This window comes from Manis javanica, chromosome 2 (assembly GCF_040802235.1).
Source record: "Manis javanica isolate MJ-LG chromosome 2, MJ_LKY, whole genome shotgun sequence".
Classification (NCBI taxonomy): domain Eukaryota; kingdom Metazoa; phylum Chordata; class Mammalia; order Pholidota; family Manidae; genus Manis; species Manis javanica.
In genome coordinates, this window is record NC_133157.1 from 84,447,465 (window position 1) to 84,471,753 (window position 24,289).

The following is a 24,289-nucleotide window of genomic DNA, read 5'->3' on the forward strand; positions in this document are numbered from 1 at the left end:
TTTGGAATAATTTTAGGCTTGTGAGAAGTTACCATAATAGCGTTCCTGTGTGTGCCTTGTGCAGCTTCCCCCAATGATGACATCGTACACAGCTAACGATGGATGGTGTCTTTCTAGTGTCTCTGCCTGTCAGAGGAAGGTTTAGCTAGTACTTGCTGAAGCTGATCAGAATTCCTTATGATGATAATAGCAACATGTACACTGTGCTTACAAATGCCCAGAGGGACTCTGGCTATGCATGTTTAGATGCTGCAGCAGCCTGATGAGGTGGGCGGCCGCTCTCCTTGTCCCCTTTTTACAGAGGAAGGAACTGGACTTCATGGGGTTGCGTGACAGGCTCAGGATCATGTGGCACTTAAGCGACAGAGCCGGAATCACACCTGATCTCTTAACTAGTGTGCTGTGGTGCTTCCCTTCAGTTGTGAGGCCTCAGTTGTGCTTTTGGGACTCAAATCAGTACTGTGAGGCCAGTTTCTACACAAGGTGGCATTTCCTTTCCTCCATCATTGCAGGGTGAATGAGGCCCTGCTCCTGGACTGTCAAATCTTGTGGGGCAGCTGGGATGGATAAACAACGGTGTTGAAATGCCGATTAATCCCTTTCTGTTGTATTTCTGGGATGCTGAGTCCCTGACTCAAGCATTGCAATAGTGAGTTTATAGGTGAAGATACTTTGTGGCTCTCACTTTTACTGCCAAGGAGCCGGAGCCAGGGAGCACTGGCAGACGGCCGTCTGGGCTGTGGTAGAGCAGACGGTGTTCAGACCCAAGCTGACACACCTGAGCACATTTCAGAGGCGTTTTCCCACATCCCTTGTGATGGTCCTATAGAATCAGCCCTTTCTTCAGGAGGCTTGGTTCTAAATCAAATCATGTATGTCAAGTATCTGCCATATGCCAGCTTGTCAGTGTCCACTTCGCTTCTGTGAGTGCAGTAGGAAAGGGACAGGAAGGGAAAGGTGATGCTAATCTCAGTTGTTACATTCCATGCCAGGAACAACAGAAAGCAGGGGCGTTTAAGCCCAGGCGACCTTGGTAACTTGATCTGTCACATTCCATGTATCGAGCCAAGGAGATAAACACTGGTGTATAATGTGAGGAGATGCTTACGTTTACAGAGTGCTTTCACGTTATCTGAGCCTCATCACGCTCTCTACAGGTGAGGAAGCTGAGCTTCAGGGAAGGTAGCAACTTGTTTAAGCTTCTCCACTTATTATTTGGCACAACCAAGATGGGAGTCTAGATTTTGGGGAGGCCCCAGAGTTCAGCAAGGACTTCGGTGTTTTGCGAACCCAGTTTCCAGCCTCAACTCTGTCACTAACTACATTTGTGGTCTTCTCCAGGCCTCACTTTCCTTTTACATGGGCAGAGTCGTACAACTTACTCCCTCAGAGTCTTGGGAGGGTAGAAGGATATAATGCGTCAGAAGAGCTTGGTAGAGTACCTGCATAGTGGGTAACAGAAAGGGGTAACTGTCAGTGTTAGCTTTATTCTCCGTCTGTTAGGAATAGATTTGGCTACAATTAATGGAATAGGAAAGCAATGTTGATTTAAACAAAGAGGGTTACTCTTCTCATCTAATTTGAAGGGAGACAGCCTGGGGCTGGCCAGCAGCTGAGTGATAGCCTCAAAAACTATCTTCTTTCATCCCATTCTGGTCTCCACAGTTCATTGATTTGCTGCCTCATGATTGCGATGTGGCTGCTACAGCTCCATCCATCATGTTTAGGGGAAAGAGGGACAGTACCAGTCATATTTCCCCCCTTTTGAAAGGAAGGCAAAAGCTCTCCCAGAACTTACCCCCACTGCAGCAGACATCTGCTTTGTCTCACTGGCCGGGCTCTGTCTTCTGAGGATGCAGCACTACAGGGACGCTTGGAAGTGAGCATCTTACTTCATATTTAATTGTCCAGGTGGCAAGGAAGAAGGTGGATGAGAATGGGGTTGAGCCACTTGTATTTGCCGTAGTTCCTTCTGCCTTCATGGTACCGTTTAAAAAATGTATTTCAATGGTCCTCAAGTGCAGAGGGCTTAGTTCATCCTGGTCGTGTGACTATGCACATGAACAGCCAAGCCCCTTGTCTAGACTGATTCCCTTTTCTCACAAAGTGTGTGCCATTTTGTTTCATGTGCATCTATTTTTCTACTTATTAATTGAAATATAACATATATGCACTAAAGTACACAGATACTTCTAGATGGCTCAATGGGTTCTTACTGTTTATGTTTGTGAAGCACCACTCAATCAATATATAGAACATTCCCAGCATCCCAGAACCTTGCTTTTAACCCACTTTGTCAACATGCCCTCCCAAAGGTAGGCATTAATCTGCCCTCCACCCCTACAGGCGTGTTTTGCTTGCTCCTTGGCTCCATTAGTGGAACCTTGGGCTGTGCCCTTGGGGTGGTGCCTTGTCTTGCCCACCTGTTCTCGTGGGTCCTGATAGCTACCTGACCCCCTGCTGGCTTTGTGCCCAGACTGGGGTAAGCAGCATGGGAGAACCAGAGGAGCAGAAACGCAAATCTCTCGTCTTCTCTGTGTGAGCATCTTTTCCTCATAAAACCCCCTCACTCTGATTTCTTGAAGAGCTTGCTGGGGCACTGTTCTCTCCAGCACCATATCTGCTTTAAAAGGAATCTCTGGGGAACTTGTCCGTTTGCCTTGGATGCTGTCAGCATAAAAGAATTTTCTTGAACACTTCTTCATTTGGAGAGGGTGGAAAAGAGAATAAGAGAGGGATGCTTTCTGGAAGGACATTTTTAGGCAAAGCGAAAAGCACCAACTAAAGATATCATTAAGAATGTGAGCCTGGAAGGCAGGCTTGGGAGAGATTTACAGTCCTCTGCGCTCCTCCCTCCCGGGAGTCTCGGTTTAGAACTCCAGGCCCTAAGAAGCTCACAGCAACTCTCTGTCCTGGGGCTGGGGAAACTGGTTTGAGTTCAGAAGCCTTCCTCCCCGCCAGGCTCTGGTATCAAAGCCAGCCTGGCTTTCTTTATAGAAATGCTCAACCCCAGGACAAACTTGAGGCAGGAATAAAGCTATTGCTTTTCAATGGAGGCTGAAGTGAAGATGAAAGAGACCAGTTACTGCTGCAAGTGTGGTCATGTAGGTATATCAGGGATCAGGTAGGAAGATGGAATCTACACAGCCAGCTCCAGTGGCTGGTCGCTATCGTCTCTCCTGCTGCTGGTTCAGTCCCAGTGTCTGCTGGGACAATGTGCTGGACTATTTGAAAGAGACTTAACCAGGCCTCTTTGCTGGCAGCTGCAGCACACTGCAGAGGGACTGACTTGGCAGGCTGCATCATCCTCAGCACTTTCATTCATCCAGCACCCTCACACGTTTATGTCGGTGGGCATATGGGATCAAGTGGGAGAACTGTGAAATCCATGGCCTCTACATCAGATGACCAAACTTGAATTTAGCAGTACTTATTGCTAACAACTTTAGAATGTTTTTTAAACTTCATTGAGTCATTTCTGTATCCCCAGCCCTTGCTTGGGGCTCTGCATATTTTATTTCAATTATTCCCCAGAGGACCTGGGAAGCTAGGTAGGTTTATTCCCATTTTGCAAATGAGTAAATTGAAGGTTAGAGAATTTAAGTCACCTGCTAGACAGGCAGTAAGATGTGGGGTTGAGATCCAGCACTAGATCTCTCAGATTCCAGAGGCCATGTTCCTTACACCACCACACTACCCTTTAAAAATATTCCCCTCCTTTCTGTTGTGCCAACAGCTGTCTCAGCCCTTAGCTTCCCCTTACCCCACACACGCTCTTCTGTATTTGTCTAGGAAGTGACTGGTTTGAGGACAGCTAAAAGCTGCAGTCCTTCCCACAGATTTTGCTCTTACCAGCTGCTGAAGCTTCACTGTAACACATTTTTACTAAAGGAATTTAAAAAAATATCTGAAACCATAGAACATAATGGAACACACCTGGATAGATAACAAGGAGGCATTTTTCAGTCCTAATGTCAGCATGAATCTAAAGCTGTGGGACCTTGGATGAAGACTTAATTTCTTAGTGCCTCCATTTCCCTCATTTGTGAAATGAGGAGGTTGAAGTATATGATTACTGATGTCCCTATCTGTTCTAAAACCACAGGCTTCTATAACTTTGTTTTTGTGATTCTAACATGGCTTCAGAGTACAAATATTTCTTAAAGGAGGCTTCCTTACTAAATGCAAATCAAGAGAAGTGGATAACATTGGGGCTTTCAGGATTTTTTGAAAAAGAAAGAAGTTCTTTGCTCTTCCAAGTAAGGCTACATTTTCCATGGCATTTCCTAGTCCATCATTTCCACCCAAAGAAAAGCATATAGGTTCTTAAATAATTCATATTGGAGTTAGGTTCCTTGAGGGTCTGGCATGCTTTAATCTTGGATAAGATGCTATAAAATATTGCCAATAGCCAACCACAGGTTGCCAACCCAAATACAAATCCCTCCTTGTTCAATATATGAATGTATAATGTAAACTGTTTTAAATTATACCTGGTACTATTGAATAGAATTAAGATGCTGTTGAGCAACTCTAAAAGTAAGAAGAAAGATGATATTGTGGTCTAATTAGTTAAGAATGTGCTATATGCTTAAAGAAAATTTTACTGCATCATTTTAGACCTAATAAAGAGAGAACTGGCCATGTGAGTGACTCGGGATCGTCTGTCATCAGACATGGGCTTAATCCAGAGAAGGTCTTCATGCAGGTTCATTATCTGAAGGTAAGGGCATTGAAGTGGCAGAAAACGATCGTTAGGGTGCAGCACTTTTTAGGTCATCTGTGTAAACAATGAAAATTAGGAACATGGTTGGGGCCAAACAAAAGAATCACCAACACAGTAGTGACACTTGACTGGGTGATATCTGTCCAGTGATTAAAGCACTCTGTGCCCCAAAAGTGAGGCATGAATCAAAGGAAGCGGAACTGCTCCCTGCTCTGCATCTCCCTTCTCCCTGCTTCATGCCAGTTCTGAAGAGCAGAATCTTATCATTGCTCTCAGGTTTCAGCAAAAAATCGGGAGTAATGGGGATGTATTTTAAGTTGTAAAGGCCTTTTTCTGGACACTGAGGGAGAGAGGAGCCGAGCCCCTCATCCCTTTTGGGCCACAATGGATATCCAGGCTTCATGAAAACCGAGGGAAAACAAGAGAGTGACGCTATTAGCAGGTGAACTGGGAGCTAAGTAGTCAGTTCCTAACTCCCAGGCCCCAACGTTACTGGTTTGAGAATATAAAGGGCAGCTTGGGACGGGTCAGATGGAATATTCTGGATGTGCATAAAATGCTGGTGGGGAAGTTAGAATTGACTGTGTCTGTGTTTTTCTGATGAACCCGTGATAGGCATCTTTTTTTCTTCTTTTTCTTTTCTTCTTCTAGGGCTATTTCCTCCTCCGGTTCCTTGCCAGAAGACTTGGAGATGGCACCTATTTTACATTTTTAAGAAGATTTGTGCACACATTTCACGGGCAGTTGATTCTTTCCCAGGTAGTTTATGCATTTTCATGAGTCCATGTTATGCGATTGTGGGTGTGGCTTGTGAGGAATAGTCGTGTGACTGTTAAAATGTATGGAAAGGTTTATGGCTTAATGCAACAGGAAAATCAGCCAGTCAGTGATGTGGACAAGGGAGGTGCTTCTGGAGGGGGATGTCCCCGTTGATTTGGGACAGACTGTAACCTAGAGCAGTCCTAGTAATAGCAGTGTGCATAGTTGAATCCTAAAAATAAAAGCGAATGACCACGCGGGCTCCTCTGCTGGGCGCTGTCTTTGTGAGTTGGCTCCTTCTTGTGCTCTTGTCCTGCTTGAATGTCACTGTCAGCCCAGCTGCGCAGACATGCATCTGCCCTGTTACTCTCCACCCTTTGCTCTTTCTGTTACCTTCACTGTCACTGCCATTATTTATGGGTACATTTTCATTTATGGTTCCATTGATTCTTTCCTATATCTTCCATTCTGTGTGTAAGCTCAACAAGGCCAGACCATGCTCTTTCTTTCACCAGCACTTAATACACAGTTGCACACAGTATGGACCCCATATACATTTGATAAACAAATAGATTAATGGCAGGATGCATTGAAACATTCAAACAGCCTGGCCACACAGTCAGCAGAGAAAGATAGTGTCAGCTTATGTAGGTGTGGGGTTGAGCGGTATACAGCAAGAAAGCTAATGAAGAGGGAGGGGCTCTGAGAGCTGGAGAACCAGAGACCCAGTGTCAGCACAGCATGGACTGCTGGGTGTTTTTGACATTTGATGGTTGTGCCCATTTGGAGTTTGGAAGCCACACTGTCCAGTGTTGCACCTAAGGATGGGCATGTGTAATCAGAACCCATGTGGAGGAAATAGCATGAGTGCAACAAGAGGAGAGATGACTATTCCTCATCTCTACATCCTTTTTATTCTTTTGGTTGTGGGGAGAGAGGGTCTTCCTAAATACGTACTTGGAAAGGCAATTTGAACACTGGCTCAGAGTCTTACATGTGTGTCTGATTAGCCCAAATTCTTACTGCTTAAAACCACTTCTCCCCAAGATCCTGCACTGTTATGTGAGTGTTTTTGCATTTACACTGACTTCCGAGATTGACTTCAGCTTCCATCAGGACACTTGGTGCTCCCTCTGCTGAATCGCTCAGATTTTCTTTTGTTTCTCTCTGTTGAATAGTAGCTTTATTATTTTTTCATAATAGCGTTATTGAGATATAATTCACACACTGTGAAATTCACTCTTAAAATGTACCAGTCAGTGGGTTTTCATATATTCACAGGATTATGCAACCATCGCTCCCTCATTTCAGAACAGTCTCATCACCCCCAGAAGAAAGCCCTCCTCCATTTCACAGTCCACATTTCAGCCTGACCCCACCCCTAGGCAACCACTGGCTGCCTTCTGTCTTTATGGATTTGCCGTCTATTCTGGTTTTTTTATGTAAATGGAGTTATATAATGTGTGGCCTTTTGTCACTGGCTTCTTTCATTTAGTATGTTTTTAAGGTTCACATTGTAGCAAAAGTCGGTACTTCATTCCCCTTTTTTAATTTTACTTTTTAAATTGTAGAATAACAAAATTTACAATGTTAGCCATTTTTTAAGTGTATATTTCAATGCATTAAGTACATTCATGTTGTTGTGCAATGTCACCACCACTATTTCCAGAATGTTTTAACTTCCCAAACTGAATCTTGTATCCATTAAACATTAATTCCACATTCTTCCCTGCCCCTGGCCCCTGCTCCCACCTTTCTACTTTCTGTCTCTACGAGTCTGATGGCTACAGGAACATCATATAAGTGGAATTGTACAATATCTGCCCTTTCATGTTTGGCTTATGTCACTGAGCATAATGTCTCGAGTGTCATCCATGTTGTAGCCTGTGTCAGAGTTTCCTTCCTTTTTAAGACTCATTATTTCCTTGCACATATAGACCACATTTTGTTTATCTGTTCATCCATCGATGGACACTTGGGTTGTTTATACCTATGGCTCCTGTGAATAATGCTGCTATGAACATTAGTGTACAAATATCTGAGTCCCTGCTTTCAATTCTTTTGAGTTGAAATATACCGAGAAGTAGAATTGCTGGAGTATACGGTAATTCAATTTTTTGAGGAATTGCCCTAAGTTTTACTACAGTGGCTACACCATTTCAGTCTCATGGACAGTGCACAAAGGTTCCTGTTTCTCCACCTCTCACCGGGACTTGTTTTCTGTGTTCTTGGAAATAGCCATCTAGTAGGTATGAAGTGGTTTCTCCTTGTGGTTCTAATTTGCAATTCTCTGAAAGCTAAAGACGTTGACCATTTTTTCCCATTTATTAGCCATTTGTATATCTTATTTGGAGAAATGTCTACTTAGATCCTTTGCTGATTTTTATTTAGTTTGTCTTTAATTTTTGAGCTGTAAGAGTACTTTGTATATTCTAGATTTAAGTGCCTTATCAGAAATGTAATTTGCAAATATTTTATGGATTCTCTTTTCAGTTTTTTTTTTTTTTTGAGAGGGCATCTCTCATATTTATTGATCAAATGGTTGTTAACAACAATAAAATTCTGTATAGGGGAGTCAATGCTCAATGCACAGTCATTAATCCATCTCAAGCCTAGTTCTCTTCAGTCTCCAATCTTCTGAAACATAACGAACAAGTTCTTACATGGTGAACGAATTCTTACATAGTGAATAAGTTCTTACATGGTGAACAGTACAAGGGCATTCATCACAGAAACTTTCAGTTTTGATCACGCATTATGAACTATAAACAATTAGGTCAAATATGAATATTCGTTTGATTTTTATACTTGATTTATATGTGGATCCCACATTTCTCCCTTTATTATTATTTTTATTTTTAATAAACTGGTAGGTAGATGCAAGATAAAGGTAGAAAACATAGTTTAGTGTTGTAAGACAGCAATTGTAGATGATCAGGTGTGTGCCTGTAGACTATGTGCTAATCCGAGCTAGACAAGGGCAATAAAACATCCATGGATGCAGAAGCTTTCTCTCAACACAGGGGGGTGTGAGGTTCTAAGCTTCACCACTGTTGTTCCCCAATTTCTCACCTGATGGCCCCCCTGCGACTGTGCCTTTCTTAGGTTGTTCCTCCCTTGAGGAATCTTACCTGTCTCTGGCTAACCAGTCATCTTCCGGGGCCATACAGGGAAATGTAAAGTTGGTAAGTGAGAGAGAAGTCATATTGTTTGAAAAGGTTAGCTTTTTACTTCTTTGCAGATTTATGCCCTGTGGCTTCTATGCCCAGCACTTGTCTCGAGGTATCTTTACCACCTGGAGGAATTATGATACTCGGTAAATTCGATATGAGGCACGAATTCTATTTAAGGGTTGTAATTAGGAAGGAAGAAGAAAAGCTATAGAGGTAGCATATGGAAGAAAACATGGGAGGATTGATGATTTCTTTGACATATCTTCTTGTAGAGTACCTTAAGTATGTATTGGTTTTAAACTACTAACTTACGCACACATATTAACATAATAGGAATACGGTGATATAAACAAAGCAAATCTATAATTACCATCCATCTCCAGTGAAGCCAAGAGAACCATTTAGGCACCCTAGGCATTTGTGAAAATTAGTCTATGATATGATGGATATTGTCCGACTGTACTTGAACAGTCTGAGAGAAGTCAGACAAATTAAAGCAACCCATTTCTGGGATCTGTTCACATCCCATATGTTCTTTTAACCGTAGATAGTCTATAGTCGTAAGATTTTGGAGCGCTGCAATTTGCACCCCTCCCAACTCCTGATTGAGTTCCAACAGTACAGATCCGGTCAAATTCGTTGTCTCACTGTATGCACATGCCAGCCTAGACATCTCCCTCCTCATTCCAATGGCAAGTCCAGGAAACGGTAGGGTGGATGCAGCCACAACCGCAGCATCGCCCGGATCCCTGTGGAGGGTTTTTGATGATCATCCCCCGGCACGAGTCCTCCAGAGAGTGCTGATGCCGGAAGCTCCTCCTCATATCGTATCTTAGTTCATTTTCTGGGTATCCAAGCTAGGCCTTGATCTTCTGCAAAGAAACAAACAGACCCTTTGCCCACACTTTGACATGCCCTCTATACCACTGTGTAGAACTCACTGGAGGTCAGCACACAGGAACTGATTTTTTTTTTTAATCTTTAATCTACACTTACATGAAGAATACCATGTTTACTGTGCTCGGCCCTATATCAAGTCCCCCCTAAAAACCACATTACGGTCACTGTCCATCAGCATAACAAAATGTAGAATCACTACTTGTCCTCTCTGTGTTGTACAGCCCTCCCTCCCCTTTCTCCCGCCCCCCACTATGCATGCTAATCTTAATACCCCCCTTCTTCTTAACCCCCTTTATCCCCCCCTGCCCACCCATCCTCCCCAGTTCCTTTCCTTTTGGTACCTGTTAGTCCATTTTTGGGTGCTGTAATTCTGCTGCTGTTTTGTTCCTTCAGTTTTTCCTTTGTTCTTATACTCCTCAGATGAGTGAAATCATTTGGTATTTCTCTTTCTCCGCTTGGCTTATTTCACTGAGCATAATACTCTCCAGCTCCATCCATGTTGCTGCAAATGGTAGGATTTTTCCTCTTCTTATGGCTGAGTAGTATTCCATTGTGTCTATGTACCACATCTTCTTTATCCATTCATCTACCGATGGACATTTAGGTTGCTTCCAATTCTTGGCTATTGTAAATAGCGCTGCGATAAACATAGGGGTGCATCTGTCTTTCTCAAATTTGATTGCTGCGTTCTTAGGGTAAATTCCTAGGAGTGGAATTCCTGGGTCAAATGGTAGGTCTGTTTTGAGCATTTTGATGAACCTCCAAACTGCTTTCCACAATGGTTGAACTAATTTACATTCCCACCCCCACCAGCAATGTAGGAGGGTTCCCCTTTCTCCACAGCCTCACCAACATTTGTTGTTGTTTGTCTTTTGGATGGCAGCTATCCTTACTGGTGTGAGGTGATACCTCATTGTAGTTTTAATTTGCATTTCTCTGATAATTAGCGATGTGGAGCATCTTTTCATGTGTCTCTTGGCCATCTGTACTTCTTTTTTAGAGAACTGTCTGTTCAGTTCCTCTGCCCATTTTTTAATTGGGTTATTTGTTTTTTGTTTGTTGAGGCATGTGAGCTCTTTATATATTCTGGACATCAAGCCTTTATCGGATCTGTCATTTTCAAATATATTATCCCATACTGTAGGGTTCCTTTTTGTTCTATTGATGGTGTCTTTCCCTGTACAGAAGCTTTTCAGCTTAATGTAGTCCCACTTGCTCATTTTTGCTGTTGTTTTCCTTGCCCGGGGAGATATGTTCAAGAAGAGGTCATTCATGTTTATATCTAAGAGGTTTTTGCCTATGTTTTTTTCCAAGACTTTAATGGTTTCATGACTTACATTCAGGTCTGTGATCCATTTTGAGTTTACCTTTGTATATGGGGTTAGACAAAGGTCCAGTTTCATTCTCCTACATGTAGCTGTCCAGTTTTGCCAGCACCATCTGTTGAAGAGACTGTCATTTTGCCATTGTATGTCCATGTCTCCTTTATCAAATATTAATTGACCATATATGTTTGGGTTAATTTCTGGAGTCTCTAATCTGTTCCACTGGTCTGTGGCTCTGTTCTTGTGCCAGTACCAAATTGTCTTGATTACTATGGCTTTGTAGTAGAGCTTGAAGTTGGGGAGTGAGATCCCCCCTACTTTATTCTTCTTTTTCAGGATTGCTTTGGCTATTTGGGGTCTTTGGTGTTTCCATATGAATTTTTGAATTATTTGTTCCAATTCATTGAAGAATGTTGCAGGTAATTTGATAGGGATTACATCAAATCTGTATATTGCTTTAGGCAGGATGGCCATTTTGACGATATTAATTCTTCCTTGCCATGAGCAGGGGATGAGTTTCCATTTGTTAGTGTCCCCTTTAATTTCTCTTAAGAGTGACTTGTAGTTTTCAGAGTATAAGTCTTTCATTTCTTTGGTTAGGTTTATTCCTAGGTATTTTATTCTTTTTGATGCAATGGTGAATGGAATTGTTTTCCTGATTTCTCTTTCTGTTGGTTCATTGTTAGTGTATAGGAAAGCTACAGATTTCTGTGTGTTAATTTTGTATCCTGCAACTTTGCTGTATTCCGATATCAGTTCTAGTAGTTTTGGAGTGGAGTCTTTAGGGTTTTTTATGTACAGTATCATATCATCTGCAAATAGTGACAGTTTAACTTCTTCTTTACCAATCTGGATTCCTTGTATTTCTTTTTTTTGTCTGATTGCCGTGGCTAGGACCTCCAGTACTATGTTAAATAACAGTGGGGAGAGTGGGCATCCCTGTCTGGTTCCCGATCTCAGAGGAAATGCTTTCAGCCTCTCGCTGTTCAGTATAATGCTGGCTGTGGGTTTATCATATATGGCCTTTATTATGTTGAGGTACTTGCCCTCCATTCCCATTTTGCTGAGAGTTTTTATCATGAATGGATGTTGAATTTTGTCAAATGCTTTTTCAGCATCTATGGAGATGATCATGTGGTTTTTGTCTTTCTTTTTGTTGATGTGGTGGATGATGTTGATGGATTTTCGAATGTTGTACCATCCTTGCATCCCTGGGATGAATCCCACTTGGTCATGGTGTATGATCCTTTTGATATACTGTTGAATTCTGTTTGCTAATATTTTATTGAGTATTTTTGCATCTACATTCATCAGGGATATTGGTCTGTAATTTTCTTTTTTGGTGGGGTGTTTGCCTGGTTTTGGTATTAGGGTGATGTTGGCTTCATAGAATGAGTTTGGAAGTATTCCCTCCTCTTCTATTTTTTGGAACACTTTAAGGAGAATGGGTATTATGTCTTCTCTGTGTGTCTGATAAAATTCCGAGGTAAATCCGTCCGGCCCCAGGGTTTTGTTCTTGGGTAGTTTTTTGATTACCGTTTCAATTTCTTTGCTCGTAATTGGTTTGTTTAACTTTTGTGTTTCTTCCTTGGTCAGTCTTGGGAGGTTGTATTTTTCTAGGAAGTTGTCCATTTCTTCTAGGTTTTCCAGCTTGTTGGCATATAGGTTTTCATAGTAGTCTTTAATAATTCTTTGTATTTCTGTGGAGTCTGTCGTGATTTTTCCATTCTCATTTCTGATTCTGTTGATTTGTGTTGATTCTCTTTTTCTCTTAATAAGTTGGGCTAGAGGCTTATCTATTTTGTTTATTTTCTCAAAGAACCAGCTCTTGGTTTCATTGATTTTTCCTATTGTTTTATTCTTCTCAATTTTGTTTATTTCTTCTCTGATCTTTATTATGTCCCTCCTTCTGCTGACTTTAGGCCTCATTTTGTTCTTCTTTTTCCAGTTTCGATAGTTGTGATGTTAGACTATTCATTTGGGATTGTTCTTCCTTCTTCAAGTGTGCCTGGATCGCTATATACTTTCCTCTTAAGACTGCTTTCGCTGCATCCCACAGAAGTTGGGGCTTTGTGTTGTTGTTGTCATTTGTTTCTATATATTCCTTGATCTCTATTTTGATTTGTTCATTGATCCATTGATTATTTAGGAGCATGTTGTTAAGCCTCCATGTGTTTGTGAGCCTTTTTGTTTTCTTTGTAGAATTTATTTCTACTTTTATACCTTTGTGGTCTGAAAAATTGGTTGGTAGAATTTCAATATTTTGGAATTTACTGAGGCTCTTTTTGTGAGCTAGTATGTGGTCTATTCTGGAGAATGTTCCATGTGCACTTGAGAAGAATGTATATCCTGTTGCTTTTGGATGTAGAGTTCTATAGATGTCTGTTAGGTCCATCTGTTCCAGTGTGTTGTTCAATGCCTGTGTGTCCTTACTTATTTTCTGCCCAGTGGATCTATCCTTTGGGGTGAGTGGTGTGTTGAAGTCTCCTAAGATGAATGCATTGCAGTCTATTTCCCTCTTGAGTTCTGTTAGTATTTGTTTCACAAATGCTGGTGCTCCTGTGTTGGGTGCATATATATTTAGAATGGTTATATCCTCTTGTTGGACTGAGCCCTTTATCATTATGTAGTGTCCTTCTTTATCTCTTGTTACTTTCTTTGTTTTGAAGTCTATTTTGTCTGATATTAGTACTGCAACCCCTGCTTTCTTCTCACTGTTGTTTGTCTGAAATATGTTTTTCCATCCTTTGACTTTTAGTCTGTCCTTGTCTTTGGGTTTGAGGTGAGTTTCCTGTAAGCAGCATATAGATGGGTCTTGCTTTTTTATCCATTCTATTACTCTGTGTCTTTTGATTTGTGCATTAAGTCCATTTACATTTAGAGTGACTATTGAGAGATATGTACTTATTGCCATTGCAGGCTTTAGATTCGTGGTTACCAAAGGTTCAAGGTTAGCTTCTTCAGTATCTTACTGCCTAACTTAGCTCGCTTATTAAGCTGTTATATACCCTGTCTGGAGATTCTTTTCTTCTCTCCCTTCTTATTCCTCCTCCTCCATTCTTCATATGTTGTATGTTTTGTTCTGTGCTCTTTTTAGGAGTGCTCCCATCTAGAGCAGTCCCTGTAAGATGCCCTGTAGAGGTGGTTTGTGGGAAGCAAATTCCCTCAGCTTTTGCATGTCTGGGAATTTTTTAATCCCACCATCATATTTAAATGATAGTCGTGCTGGATACAGTATCCTTGGTTCAAGGCCCTTCTGTTTCATTGCATTAAATATATCATGCTATTCTCTTCTGGCCTGTAGGGTTTCTGTCGAGAAGTTTGATGTTAGCCTGATGGGTTTTCCTTTATAGGTGACCTTTTTCTCTCTAGCTTCCTTTAAAACTCTTTCCTTTTCCTTGACCCTTGCCATTTTAATTACTATGTGTCTTGATGTTGTCCTCCTTGGATCCTGTCTGTTGGGGGTTCTGTGTATTTCCGTGGTCTGTTCGATTATTTCCTCCCCCAGTTTGGGGAAGTCTTCAGCAATTATTTCTTCAAAGAGACTTTCTATCCCTTTTCCTCTTTCTTCTTCTTCTGGTACCCCTATAATATGAGAATTATTCCTTTTGGCTTGGTCACATAGTTCTCTTAGTATTGTTTCTTTCCTGGACTCTCTATGTCAGCTTGTATACGTTCCTGTTCTCTGGTTTCTATTCCTTCAATGGCCTCTTGCATCTTATCCATTCTGCTTATAAATCCTTCCAGGGAGTGTTTCACTTCTTTGATCTCCTTCATGACATCTGTGATCTCCCTCTGGACTTCATCCCATTGCTCTTGCATTTTTCTCTGCATCTCATCCCATTGCTCTTGCATTTTTCTCTGCATCTCTGTCAGCATGTTCATGATTTTTATTTTGAATTCTTTTTCAGGAGGACTGGTTAGGTCTGTCTCCTTCTCAGGTGTTGTCTCTGTGATCTTTGCCTGCCTGTAGTTTTGCCTTTTCATGGTGATAGAGATAGTTTGCAGATCTGGTATGAGTGACAGCTGGAAGGGCTTTCCTTCTTGTTGGTTTGTGGCCTTCCTCTCCTGGGAGAATAGCGACCTCTAGTGGCTTATGCTTGGCAGCTGTACGCCGACAGGGCTTCTGCTACCTGCCCGGTTGCTTGGAGTTTATATCTGCTGTTGCTCTGGCCGTGGCCTGGTTTGGGCTGCTCCTCCAAAAGGGTGGAGCCCCATTGGATGGGGAGCGGCCGGGAGGCTATTTATCTCTGTAATGGGCCTCTGTGCTCCCTGTTGCCCTGGGGGTTAGAGTGCCCAGAGATCCCCTGATTCTCTGCCTCTTTGTTAAGTGTCCTGTCCTGCCCCTTTAAGACTTCCAAAAAGCACTCTCCAAACCAAAACAACAGCAACAACGAAAGAGGTGAAAAAAAAGGGCAAAGCACGTGATTTTCTTTGTCCTCAGGCGCCAGTCTCAGGCACCCGCTCACTGGTCTTGCTGCCCTGTTTCCCTAGTATTGGGGTCCCTGTCCCTTTAAGGCTTCCTAAAAGCACTCGCCAAAAAAAAAGGGAAAAACGTGCGATATTCTTTGTCCTCAGGCGCCGGTCTCAGGCACCCGCTCATCGGCCTTACTGCCCTGTTTCCCTGTTATTGGGGTCCCTGTCCCTTTAAGGCTTCCAAAATGCACTCGCCAAAAAAAAAGAAAAAAAACGCTCCGGTTTCTTTCCACCCGCCGGGAGCCGGGGGGAGGGGCGCTCGGGTCCCGCCAGGCTGGGGCTTGTATTTTACCCCCTTCGCGAGGCGCTGGGTTCTCGCAGGTGTGGATGTGGTCTAGATGTTAGATGTTGTCCTGTGTCCTCTGGTCTCTGTTTTAGGAAGTTGTCTTTGTTATATTTTCATAATTCTATGTGGTTTTGGGAGGAGAGTTCCTCTGCTCTACTCATGCCGCCATCTTGGCTCCACCCCTCTTGTCAGTTTTTTGATATTGTCTTCTATAGCCCAAAGCTTTTAATTTTAATAAAGTCCAGTTTATCTTTTTTCTCTTATAGTTGCTTGCACTGCAAGTGTTACATGTTTGAAACCGATGCCTAACTGATGGTCATGAAGATTTACTCAGCGTTTCTACTCTAAGTCTTTTATAGCTTTTGGTCTCATCCATTTTGAGTTCATTTTTGTACATGGTGTGAGATAGGGGTTCAGCTTCATTCTCCTGCATGTGGATGTCCAGTTGCCTCATGACCATTTGTTGAAAAGGATACCTTTCCCCTCTGCTGCATTGTCTTGGTGCCCTTGTTAAAGCTCAGTTGACCAGGAATATGAGTTTACTTCTAGACTCTCAATTCTATTCAATTAATCTCTGTTTCTTTCCTTATGCCAATACCACACTAAGTTTGGAAATTAATTGCTTTTTCAGCTATCACATACTCATTATAAGAAAAATCCAAGCAATACAGAAATGTACAATGAAGAATGTAACATATCAATCAAAATCCTCCCACCCATAAATACGTATAATTAATATTTGGTGAATGTTATTCCAGAAATTGCATTTCTCTATTTCTCTCTCTCTTTCTATATATTATATATGATATGCATATATGTATTTGTATGTATATGGGTATATAGTATATATGTTATGTGTGTGTGTCTATGTACGGTATATGCATGTGTATAGATGCAAAGATACATTTAGAAATAATTTTATAAAAACAGGATTATATGTGCTTTTTAAGTATGTGTTTTAGATTGTATTTTACTTGAATTTAACAAATTAAAATAAACTAAGGTAAATATAAAGGACTTTCCTGAACTTTAGAAAAGTGTAATAAAGATAGTTTCCTAAAAGATTCTTCTATGGTGAAGAAACATGATTACAAAAAAACTTTAAGAGTTTGATATTATTATTTTTTTATTTTCAGCTATGTATTTCATTTTTAGAAAGCCTCAATTTATGCACTTCTGTAAAAGATAAGAAAATCAGCAATTTTGTACTTGTATTACTTTTCCCAATTCTGAATTTTTCTTAACTTATATTTTTACATAGTTAAAGTTTGTGTTACTTACAGTATGTGCTATAGCCATAATTTTCACAGTTGCATTGTCTTAGCCCTGGATTTAAAGGATTTAAGTATCCACCACCAGTGGCTTACCAGGCTTCTATATTCATGAGTGCTTTATTTTGATTCAGCTCTTTGTGAGCTAAATTTCTTTATCAAATTGATGTTCAAGTTGTAGACTCAGTGACTCTGTGATTTCTTGAGTTTTTACAAGCTTGATAATGTTTGCCTGTGACCTTTTATATCTGAATTACAAACTGTTGGGAAAAGTGTTCTTAGGTCTCATTTCCAGTTCCTCAGAACTTTGTGGATATTGCTCATCTGCCTCTGGCATTAGAGAACTGCTGTTGAAACTTTGAAGTCTGCCTACTTTTTCCTTTTTATACCACCAAGATGACAGAACAATTCTTTATGTTTGACATTTAGTAATTTAATCAGAAAATTGCTTAGTATCCATGACAGCATCTGTATTTTCCTGGGAAACAGTGCACATTTTTAGTCTTAGCTTCTGTTCTTCCTTCTTTCAGTGAAATTATATATCTTTGAACACATTGATTTTTTCCCCCATGCAGCATACTAAATTTCAAAGTTACCAATTATCCTTATGTTATATCATCTTTATCTGTCCATATGAGTTATTTTCTAATTGCTTTTGTCTTTTTGTTCTTCACATCATATGTTTATCTCAAGCAACATTATTTTTATTACTATTGTTTTTATTATAATATTACAATAATGTTTTTCTCTTAAATGCCTGTTCTTTTCCTTGCTGCTCCCATTTTATTAATGCTCCTGTACTGGTATTATTTTGGTCCTTCATTTATTTCCTTTGCTTTGAAGTCTCTCCTTTCATCTCATATTGCTGTTTTATCATCTTGTCTTTGAGCTTTCATTTTACTGAGTTTATATTCTTATGATCTTTTGTTAATTTATTTCACAGTATAAAGCATTCATGGAGAAGTTTCTTCTGTTCCTTGGATTATGTTTTCTTCAAGACTGGAATCTTTGTCTTTTATATTTTGCTTCTTATTTTGTCTCTCTCTTGATTTTCTTTTTTGTATTGGTTTTCATAGTTGATGTACTTTTCTTCTTGCTCATTTTCAGCATGAGTAGCACTGTCCTGACCTAATTTTATTTATTCTCATGTGTATTGGAATATTATCTTTGATTTCTTTCCCAACTCACCTTAGACACGTTTTTCTTCCCCTATGAACTACAGTTTGAAGTTTGGATATTATGCATGGAGGGGGTGGAGGGGAAGAGCCCCTCTAGAGCTGTATACAGCCTTGTTGCAAGAATTTGGCTCTGCTGACTCTTGAAATTTTGTTAAATGTTTCCAGCCAAAATTCTCTTCACCTTATTTGGTGCTGCTTTTTCCCATTGCAGGTACTCTCACAATTAATGTTGTTCTTCCACATCAGCTTACAGTTCTAGAACCTGTACAGCTCATCAGAGTGTTATTCTCAGTTTATTTTCAGGTTTTGCTCATCCTTCTGCAAACATTTCTGCTCCTCCTCAGACAAAAAAAAGAAGAAGAAGAAAGATAAAGATATTCCTGTTTTTTTCCAAATGTGTGGGTATTTGAGAGAATTTGCTGGGTTTTGACAATTCACCAGTCCTACTCCTGCTAAGCATGGGTTTGCAGGTGGCGCAGGCGGAGGCTTTGAGGCCGTGTTGGAATCTTATGTTTCTTTCCATAGTTGCCTCTTTTTGAAGTTTATGCCATGATTCTATATTTCCTCCCTTATTTGGATGCTGTTAGTGAAGGTTTTTCTTTTTTTTAAAGAGTTGTGTTTTGGGTTATATTGCTAGTTATTGGTGAGGAAGGTTATGATCCAGTTTCTCTACTCAGAAGTCCCTCAAATTCTCCTTTTTCCAATTTACTTTTTAGTCCTTTCCCTTCTGAATAGCCCACTTGTCCAGCATTTTGGTATCATCTTTCCAGCCCCAGTGATACTTTTCTTTTGAGCTTATCAATGCCTTCTTCCTGGCCATTTCATTCCATCCCAGTTCTTATCCTGCCAACCCTGTCCTTCTTTCAACATTTTTTATTGTTTTCTCTCTCTTACCCCCCACTCACCCATACCATGGTAGTTATTCATAAAACATCTGATAGAAATTGTTAACTCTCTGTGATTATCAAGCCAATGTCAGTTTATCCAGTAGAATCTACATGCACCTCCACTTATTGAATATTTCCACAAGGACTAAAATATAATCAACAAATTAGCCTTGTGCCCAAAGTCAGTGTATTGATTGTAATGCTTAATTTAGTGTTGTTAGGTGTTAATCAAAAAAACTGTCTGGAACTGACCTCGTTAGCAGATAGATTATTAGAAGAGTAGGAAATGAAAAAAAAAATTCTCAAGGAATATAGTTTTTGATTGGGATATAGGCTTGTAGCAATTTCCAAGGATCCAGGCAAAATCTCATCCCAATCCACTATCAAAACAGCAGGGTTTGTTTTTTGTTCATTTGTTGCCTTTGGTTTTAATCTTTTCTCAGACACACTGTAGAGGTGACAAACTGAGACCTCTAACATTTGTTGCTGAGTAACTTTGTCAATGATCCTATAATCGGCCTTGAAGAAAATCCCTCCGTGTTCAATTAAGATTTGAAGTTGCTTTTACAAAACTTCCAGAGGTGTTGAATGAAGCGAGAGTAATAAGAAAGGCCTTTCTTTTTATGTCTTTCTGTCTTTCTGTTGTGGAGAGTCAGGAAGAGCATCTCCCATGAGGGCACTCTAGGGGCATCTGCCAATTTACAAAAAGAACCAGGAAAGCTAGAGTTTTGTGGTTACAGATGGAGTCTAGGAAAGGAGTGGGAAGGGTCAGTTGGGTGGATCGCCCTGAGAGATAGTGTGCTGACTGCCTGGGTTTGACAAGTGTCTCCCTGAGGTGGGTGGACACTGCATTCACATTGCCTGTGGGAACTGTGTCTCAGAGGTGCTGAAGGTGTTAAGTTGCTATGACCCAGTGTGATCCCTGAGACCTGCTGTCCCCAGCATTGGCTGGCAGCCTCTGGCACCCTGCCATGTGGCTACAGGTCTCAGCTCCAAGGCAAGAAGAGGCAGATGGCCACCTGCTAGGGATAGGACAGCTGTCTTTCTTAACAAATGAAGCAGGGTTTCTTAGGGACCTCCTGCACATTTCCTGCCTTCACACAAAACTGTGGAACATTGGCCTTTGCAGTGCTGTAAAGAAAGATCTGATTGTAATTGGAAAGTGCAAAAGGGCAGAATTAAGGTTAACTCTGAATTTCCTGCTTCTCATGCAATTAAATTTCTCCCCCTTGCCATTGAGTTAATGTAATTTTCCCCCCAACACACATACATAATTGAGCATAAATTGCTGGACAAATACGGGATATGTTGATATGGACTTTAAGAAGATAAGTGAAAGTAGTAAGTAGTTACAGTTACAATACTCAGATTTTTAAGAAGCATGAATACTGTCAGGAAGCCAAGGAGCTATTTGCAAAGTAACCTAGTAATATATCGGATTGTGATAAATTAATTTTTAATACAACTTTTCTTACAAAAATAATTAGAATAATAAAAAGAATGACTTAAAGAACTTCAAGCAAAAACAATGCTTTGTATTCTAAGTATTCCTCGTTTGCTTTCTTGCTGTTGTTTTTTCCCACATACCCATTGCAGGTGCTAGGGAGGACTTCAGATGCAAGGCATGTTTCTCTTTGGGGTTGTCCCATCCCATTTTGACTGCATCATCCATGGTTTTAATACTAGTTTTGTTATTCTTTGTATAAACCATTTTAAGTGAAGCTGCAATAGACAAGTAATGCTTAGAAGGAGAACAAGGTCCTGAGAATTCAGTCTTTCATTCATGCTCTTAAATAGGAGACTGCCTCTGGAGAAATGGGCCTAACATACGGAGGGGGTGGCTGGCTTTGCCTGAGGTTTAGTGCAGTAACAGAGGAGGAACACCTTGTCATGCAAATGGTTAGCAGATTTCCTTTCCTCTGTAATTCCATCTGTTTGTAACACGAAAGTCTCTGCTGCTTCCATCTCCCGTGGAGAGTCAGATGGATGTCAGGAGACCCCTGCACTGACCCCGGACCCACAGATGCAGCTTGGGGCGGGTGCCTGTTCCCATGTGAAGGGGCGGTCATTCAGAAGTGTCATATTTGGTCATCTGGGCTCACACATGGGCCGCTTCTTTGAAGGACCTGTTTTAAAAAATTATTTTCAACTTATTAAAAGAAAAACTTTGAATGTAGATCTTATTTATTGCTTCATGTCATCAAGTCCCTAGAAAGATAAATATTGCTCTTCGTTTCATGTTCTGTATTTATCTCAAATGTATCTGATCAAACCTTCAGATAAATGGAGGGTTATTAGTAGGCTTACCCATCAAATAAAAATACCAACTCCCAGTTCAATTCAAATTTCAGATAAACAACGAATTTTCTTTAGTGTAAATTTGCCTCCACATTTACTGGGTGTCCTATATTTTATCTGACAAACCTAGCTGAGATGAAGTCAGGATTCCAGAATTAGATGGGCAGAAAAGATTGGTCACCATACTCAAGGTGTAAATTAAATATAAATGTGATATTGAACATTTTCATATGTAAATTTTTTTGGCCTTATGGTATTGTGGTTATGTTTTAAAAGAGTCCTTATCTTCTAGAGATATTTACTGAAACGTTGATTGGTAAGATTAGGTCATGTTTGGGATTCAGTTCTAAGTAATACAAGAGGTAGGTAAGTGGATGGCAGATTGGCTGTGGATGGATGGGTACGTGAAGGTTAATTATACTCTTGGCTGCTTTTAAGTGTGTTTGAATTTTTCCGTAGCAAAGGAAAATATAGGTGTGTGTGTGTAAATTACTCCTTTAGGTTAAAAAAAATCTATTACTGAAACATCCAAAATGTCAAGCAGTTGAGGACTCGCGCAGTGGCAGTAGAAGAGGCTGCAGATGGAGGCAGGTGCTAATGAATCGTTTGGGGATTGGGATATATTTGTTCCTCCACTGGGATATTAATCGTGTTGATTTTGTGTTTATCTTTGCATAGAGCAATGCAAGAAAGTTGCAAGTTAGTTACTAGCCTCTGGGAGTTGAAACTGTTCAGAATATAGCAGGACCTCTAGGGAAGTTCTGAAGAGGATAACAGGTTAAGTAGAGGGGCTGGTGCCTTGTGCCACAGCCAGCCTTAGCTCTATGCAAAATGAAATAAACTGTGGGGTCAGGTCAAAATAACAGACCTTACATTTTTTAATTTGTTTGTGGTTTTTACAAAACAAGTCTCTTTAACTGATTGGCCTGAAGTCCTGGTGAATTAATAAATTGAGTATACAGTCTAATTAATCAGCCCAGGTCTCCCTTTCCTAGCAGGTGAGCTCTCAGCAGCTGGGAGCTCTCGGTCTTCAGCATGATTCCGGTCAGAGTTATTTACTGATGGACATCTTTAATGGTTTGCTTTTTTCTTATTCCAGGATTTCCTTCAAATGCTGTTGGAGAACATCCCAGAAGAAAGAAGGTGAGGACCAATTTAGGAATTGAGAGCCCAGTTATAATGTTAAAAACAACTTTGCTGTTGTTTGCTGTGTCACAGTCTTCCTCTCACACTAGAGGCAGGGACCTAGCCCAGCCAGCAGGGGTCCTGGGATGACCAGCCAGACCTAGACACGGACCACTTGGATATTGGGAGCCAGGACACACGGCAGATGTCAGGAGCCCCGAGAGTAGTATAGGAGGCAAATTACAGACGCTCTGTGGCTTCAGCTGCTGTGGGAAGAGTGGAGGGAAGTTCTAAAAGTTAGGGTGGCTCTAGTGGATGTGGCTACCCTATACATGTACACCCAATGTAGACCCAATACAAGGCAATGCCGCTTAATCGAAGGCAAAAAACTAATGTAGTGACAAGAGTCTGGGATTTGGAGTCAGGTTCTTCTAGGTTCTAACCCCAGCTCGGTCCGTTGTCCTGTATGAGATTCATCCCTCCAAATTTCAGTTTCCCACTCTGTCGGGCAGAGTTTTAGGGAGGGTTAAAGGAGATACCGAATGTGAAAATGAGGTTCTGAGTTAATGACTGGCTTAGTTAAAACAATGATCCTCTCACACGTGTCAAGTGCTGTGTACTAGGTCGGCGCGTGGCAAACCGTGTTGTCCTCAGCACTGACTCATCACCATCAGGGTGACCGTTGTAAACCAACACTTACTGGAAGGTTCCTGTGTGCAGGCACTTGGTGAATACTCCAGAGAAGGCTACTGGGTGCATTATGTCTCTGTCCCCTCTGTACCAATAAGACTGAGGTCTGAGGGGCTGAGTGAGCAGCCAGGTGTCTCGCAGCTATGTGCGGCCACGCTGGGGCCAGTGCCCTGGCAGCCTGGCTCTGGAGCCTCTGCTCATATCCACTGTGTTCCGCAGGAGGAAACTGAGGCTCCCAGAGGATAGTAACTTTCTAAGACCCCTTCCTTAGGAAGGGAGATGGCGTGGATAGGAACAAGTCTGGCTCTTACCCATGCTTATTGCAGTGTGACTTTGGTGCCCTGGAAAGGAAAGGGCTTCTCTTTTCTGGAAGTGACCAGTTTTAGTCTGGCTGACTACCTAGAGGGATTCATATAGGAGGTTTAAGACCTACATCAAAGTTTAGACTAGATTCATTCCAACCCCTTCCTTGTAATTTCCTCTCTTAATTTTGGCACTAAAAGGGAATACCCTCAAATAGAATTTCTAGTAGCAAAATTGAGATTCAAACATTAGAAAGGGCATCTTGAGAAATTAAACATTTCTTTGAAGAAAAGCCAACATTACTTTCCTTTCTGATCCACAGTTCTAGCTATGTTCTTATGCTCATAACACATTTCCAAATGTGGAAATGAATTCTTTCACATAGACACAGTCTTGGGTCCCTGCAAGGCCAACACCTCCACGCTGATGACCTGTCTCATAGGGGTCTTCTGGGTAAGATGTCAGGGCTTTGCTACTGGGAGGTGACAGGCAAATTCAGGGGAGGGGCCAGGGACCATAAAGACATGGAGATTTTTTTTTTTTTGGTATCATTAATCTACAATTACATGAAGAACATTATGTTTACTAGGTTCCCCCCTTCACGAAGTCCACCCCACATACCCCTTCACAGTCACTGTCCATCTGTGTAGTAAGATGCTGTAAAATCACTACTTGTCTTCTCTGTGTTGCACAGCCCTCCCCATGGCCCCCACACACTATACATGCTAATCGTAATGCCCCCTTTCTTTTTCCCCGCCCTTGTCCCTCCTTTCCCACCCATCCTCCCCAGTTCCTTTCCCTTTGGTAACTGTTAGTCCATTCTTGGGTTCTGTGATTCTGCTGCTGATTTGTTCCTTCAGATTTCCTTTGTTCTTATATCCACATATGAGTG

The 24,289-nt window shown here is 41.2% G+C and overlaps 1 protein-coding gene across 12 annotated transcripts in view; it reads left to right on the forward strand.

Moving 5' to 3' along the window:
• The window catches only part of AOPEP (aminopeptidase O (putative)), a 340,655-nt gene that overhangs the window by 205,162 nt on the left and 111,204 nt on the right, over window positions 1-24,289 (forward strand). For all 12 annotated transcript variants that reach the window (XR_005053840.2, XR_012127791.1, XR_012127790.1 and 9 more), the window contains 3 exons: window positions 4,621-4,723; window positions 5,378-5,485; window positions 22,379-22,422. Coding sequence is in view for 8 of the 12 variants with exons in the window: in XM_036991161.2 (XP_036847056.2) it covers window positions 4,621-4,723; window positions 5,378-5,485; window positions 22,379-22,422 (255 nt within the window). In the remaining 4 variants the exon portion in view is untranslated. The remainder of the gene's footprint in view (window positions 1-4,620; window positions 4,724-5,377; window positions 5,486-22,378; window positions 22,423-24,289) is intronic.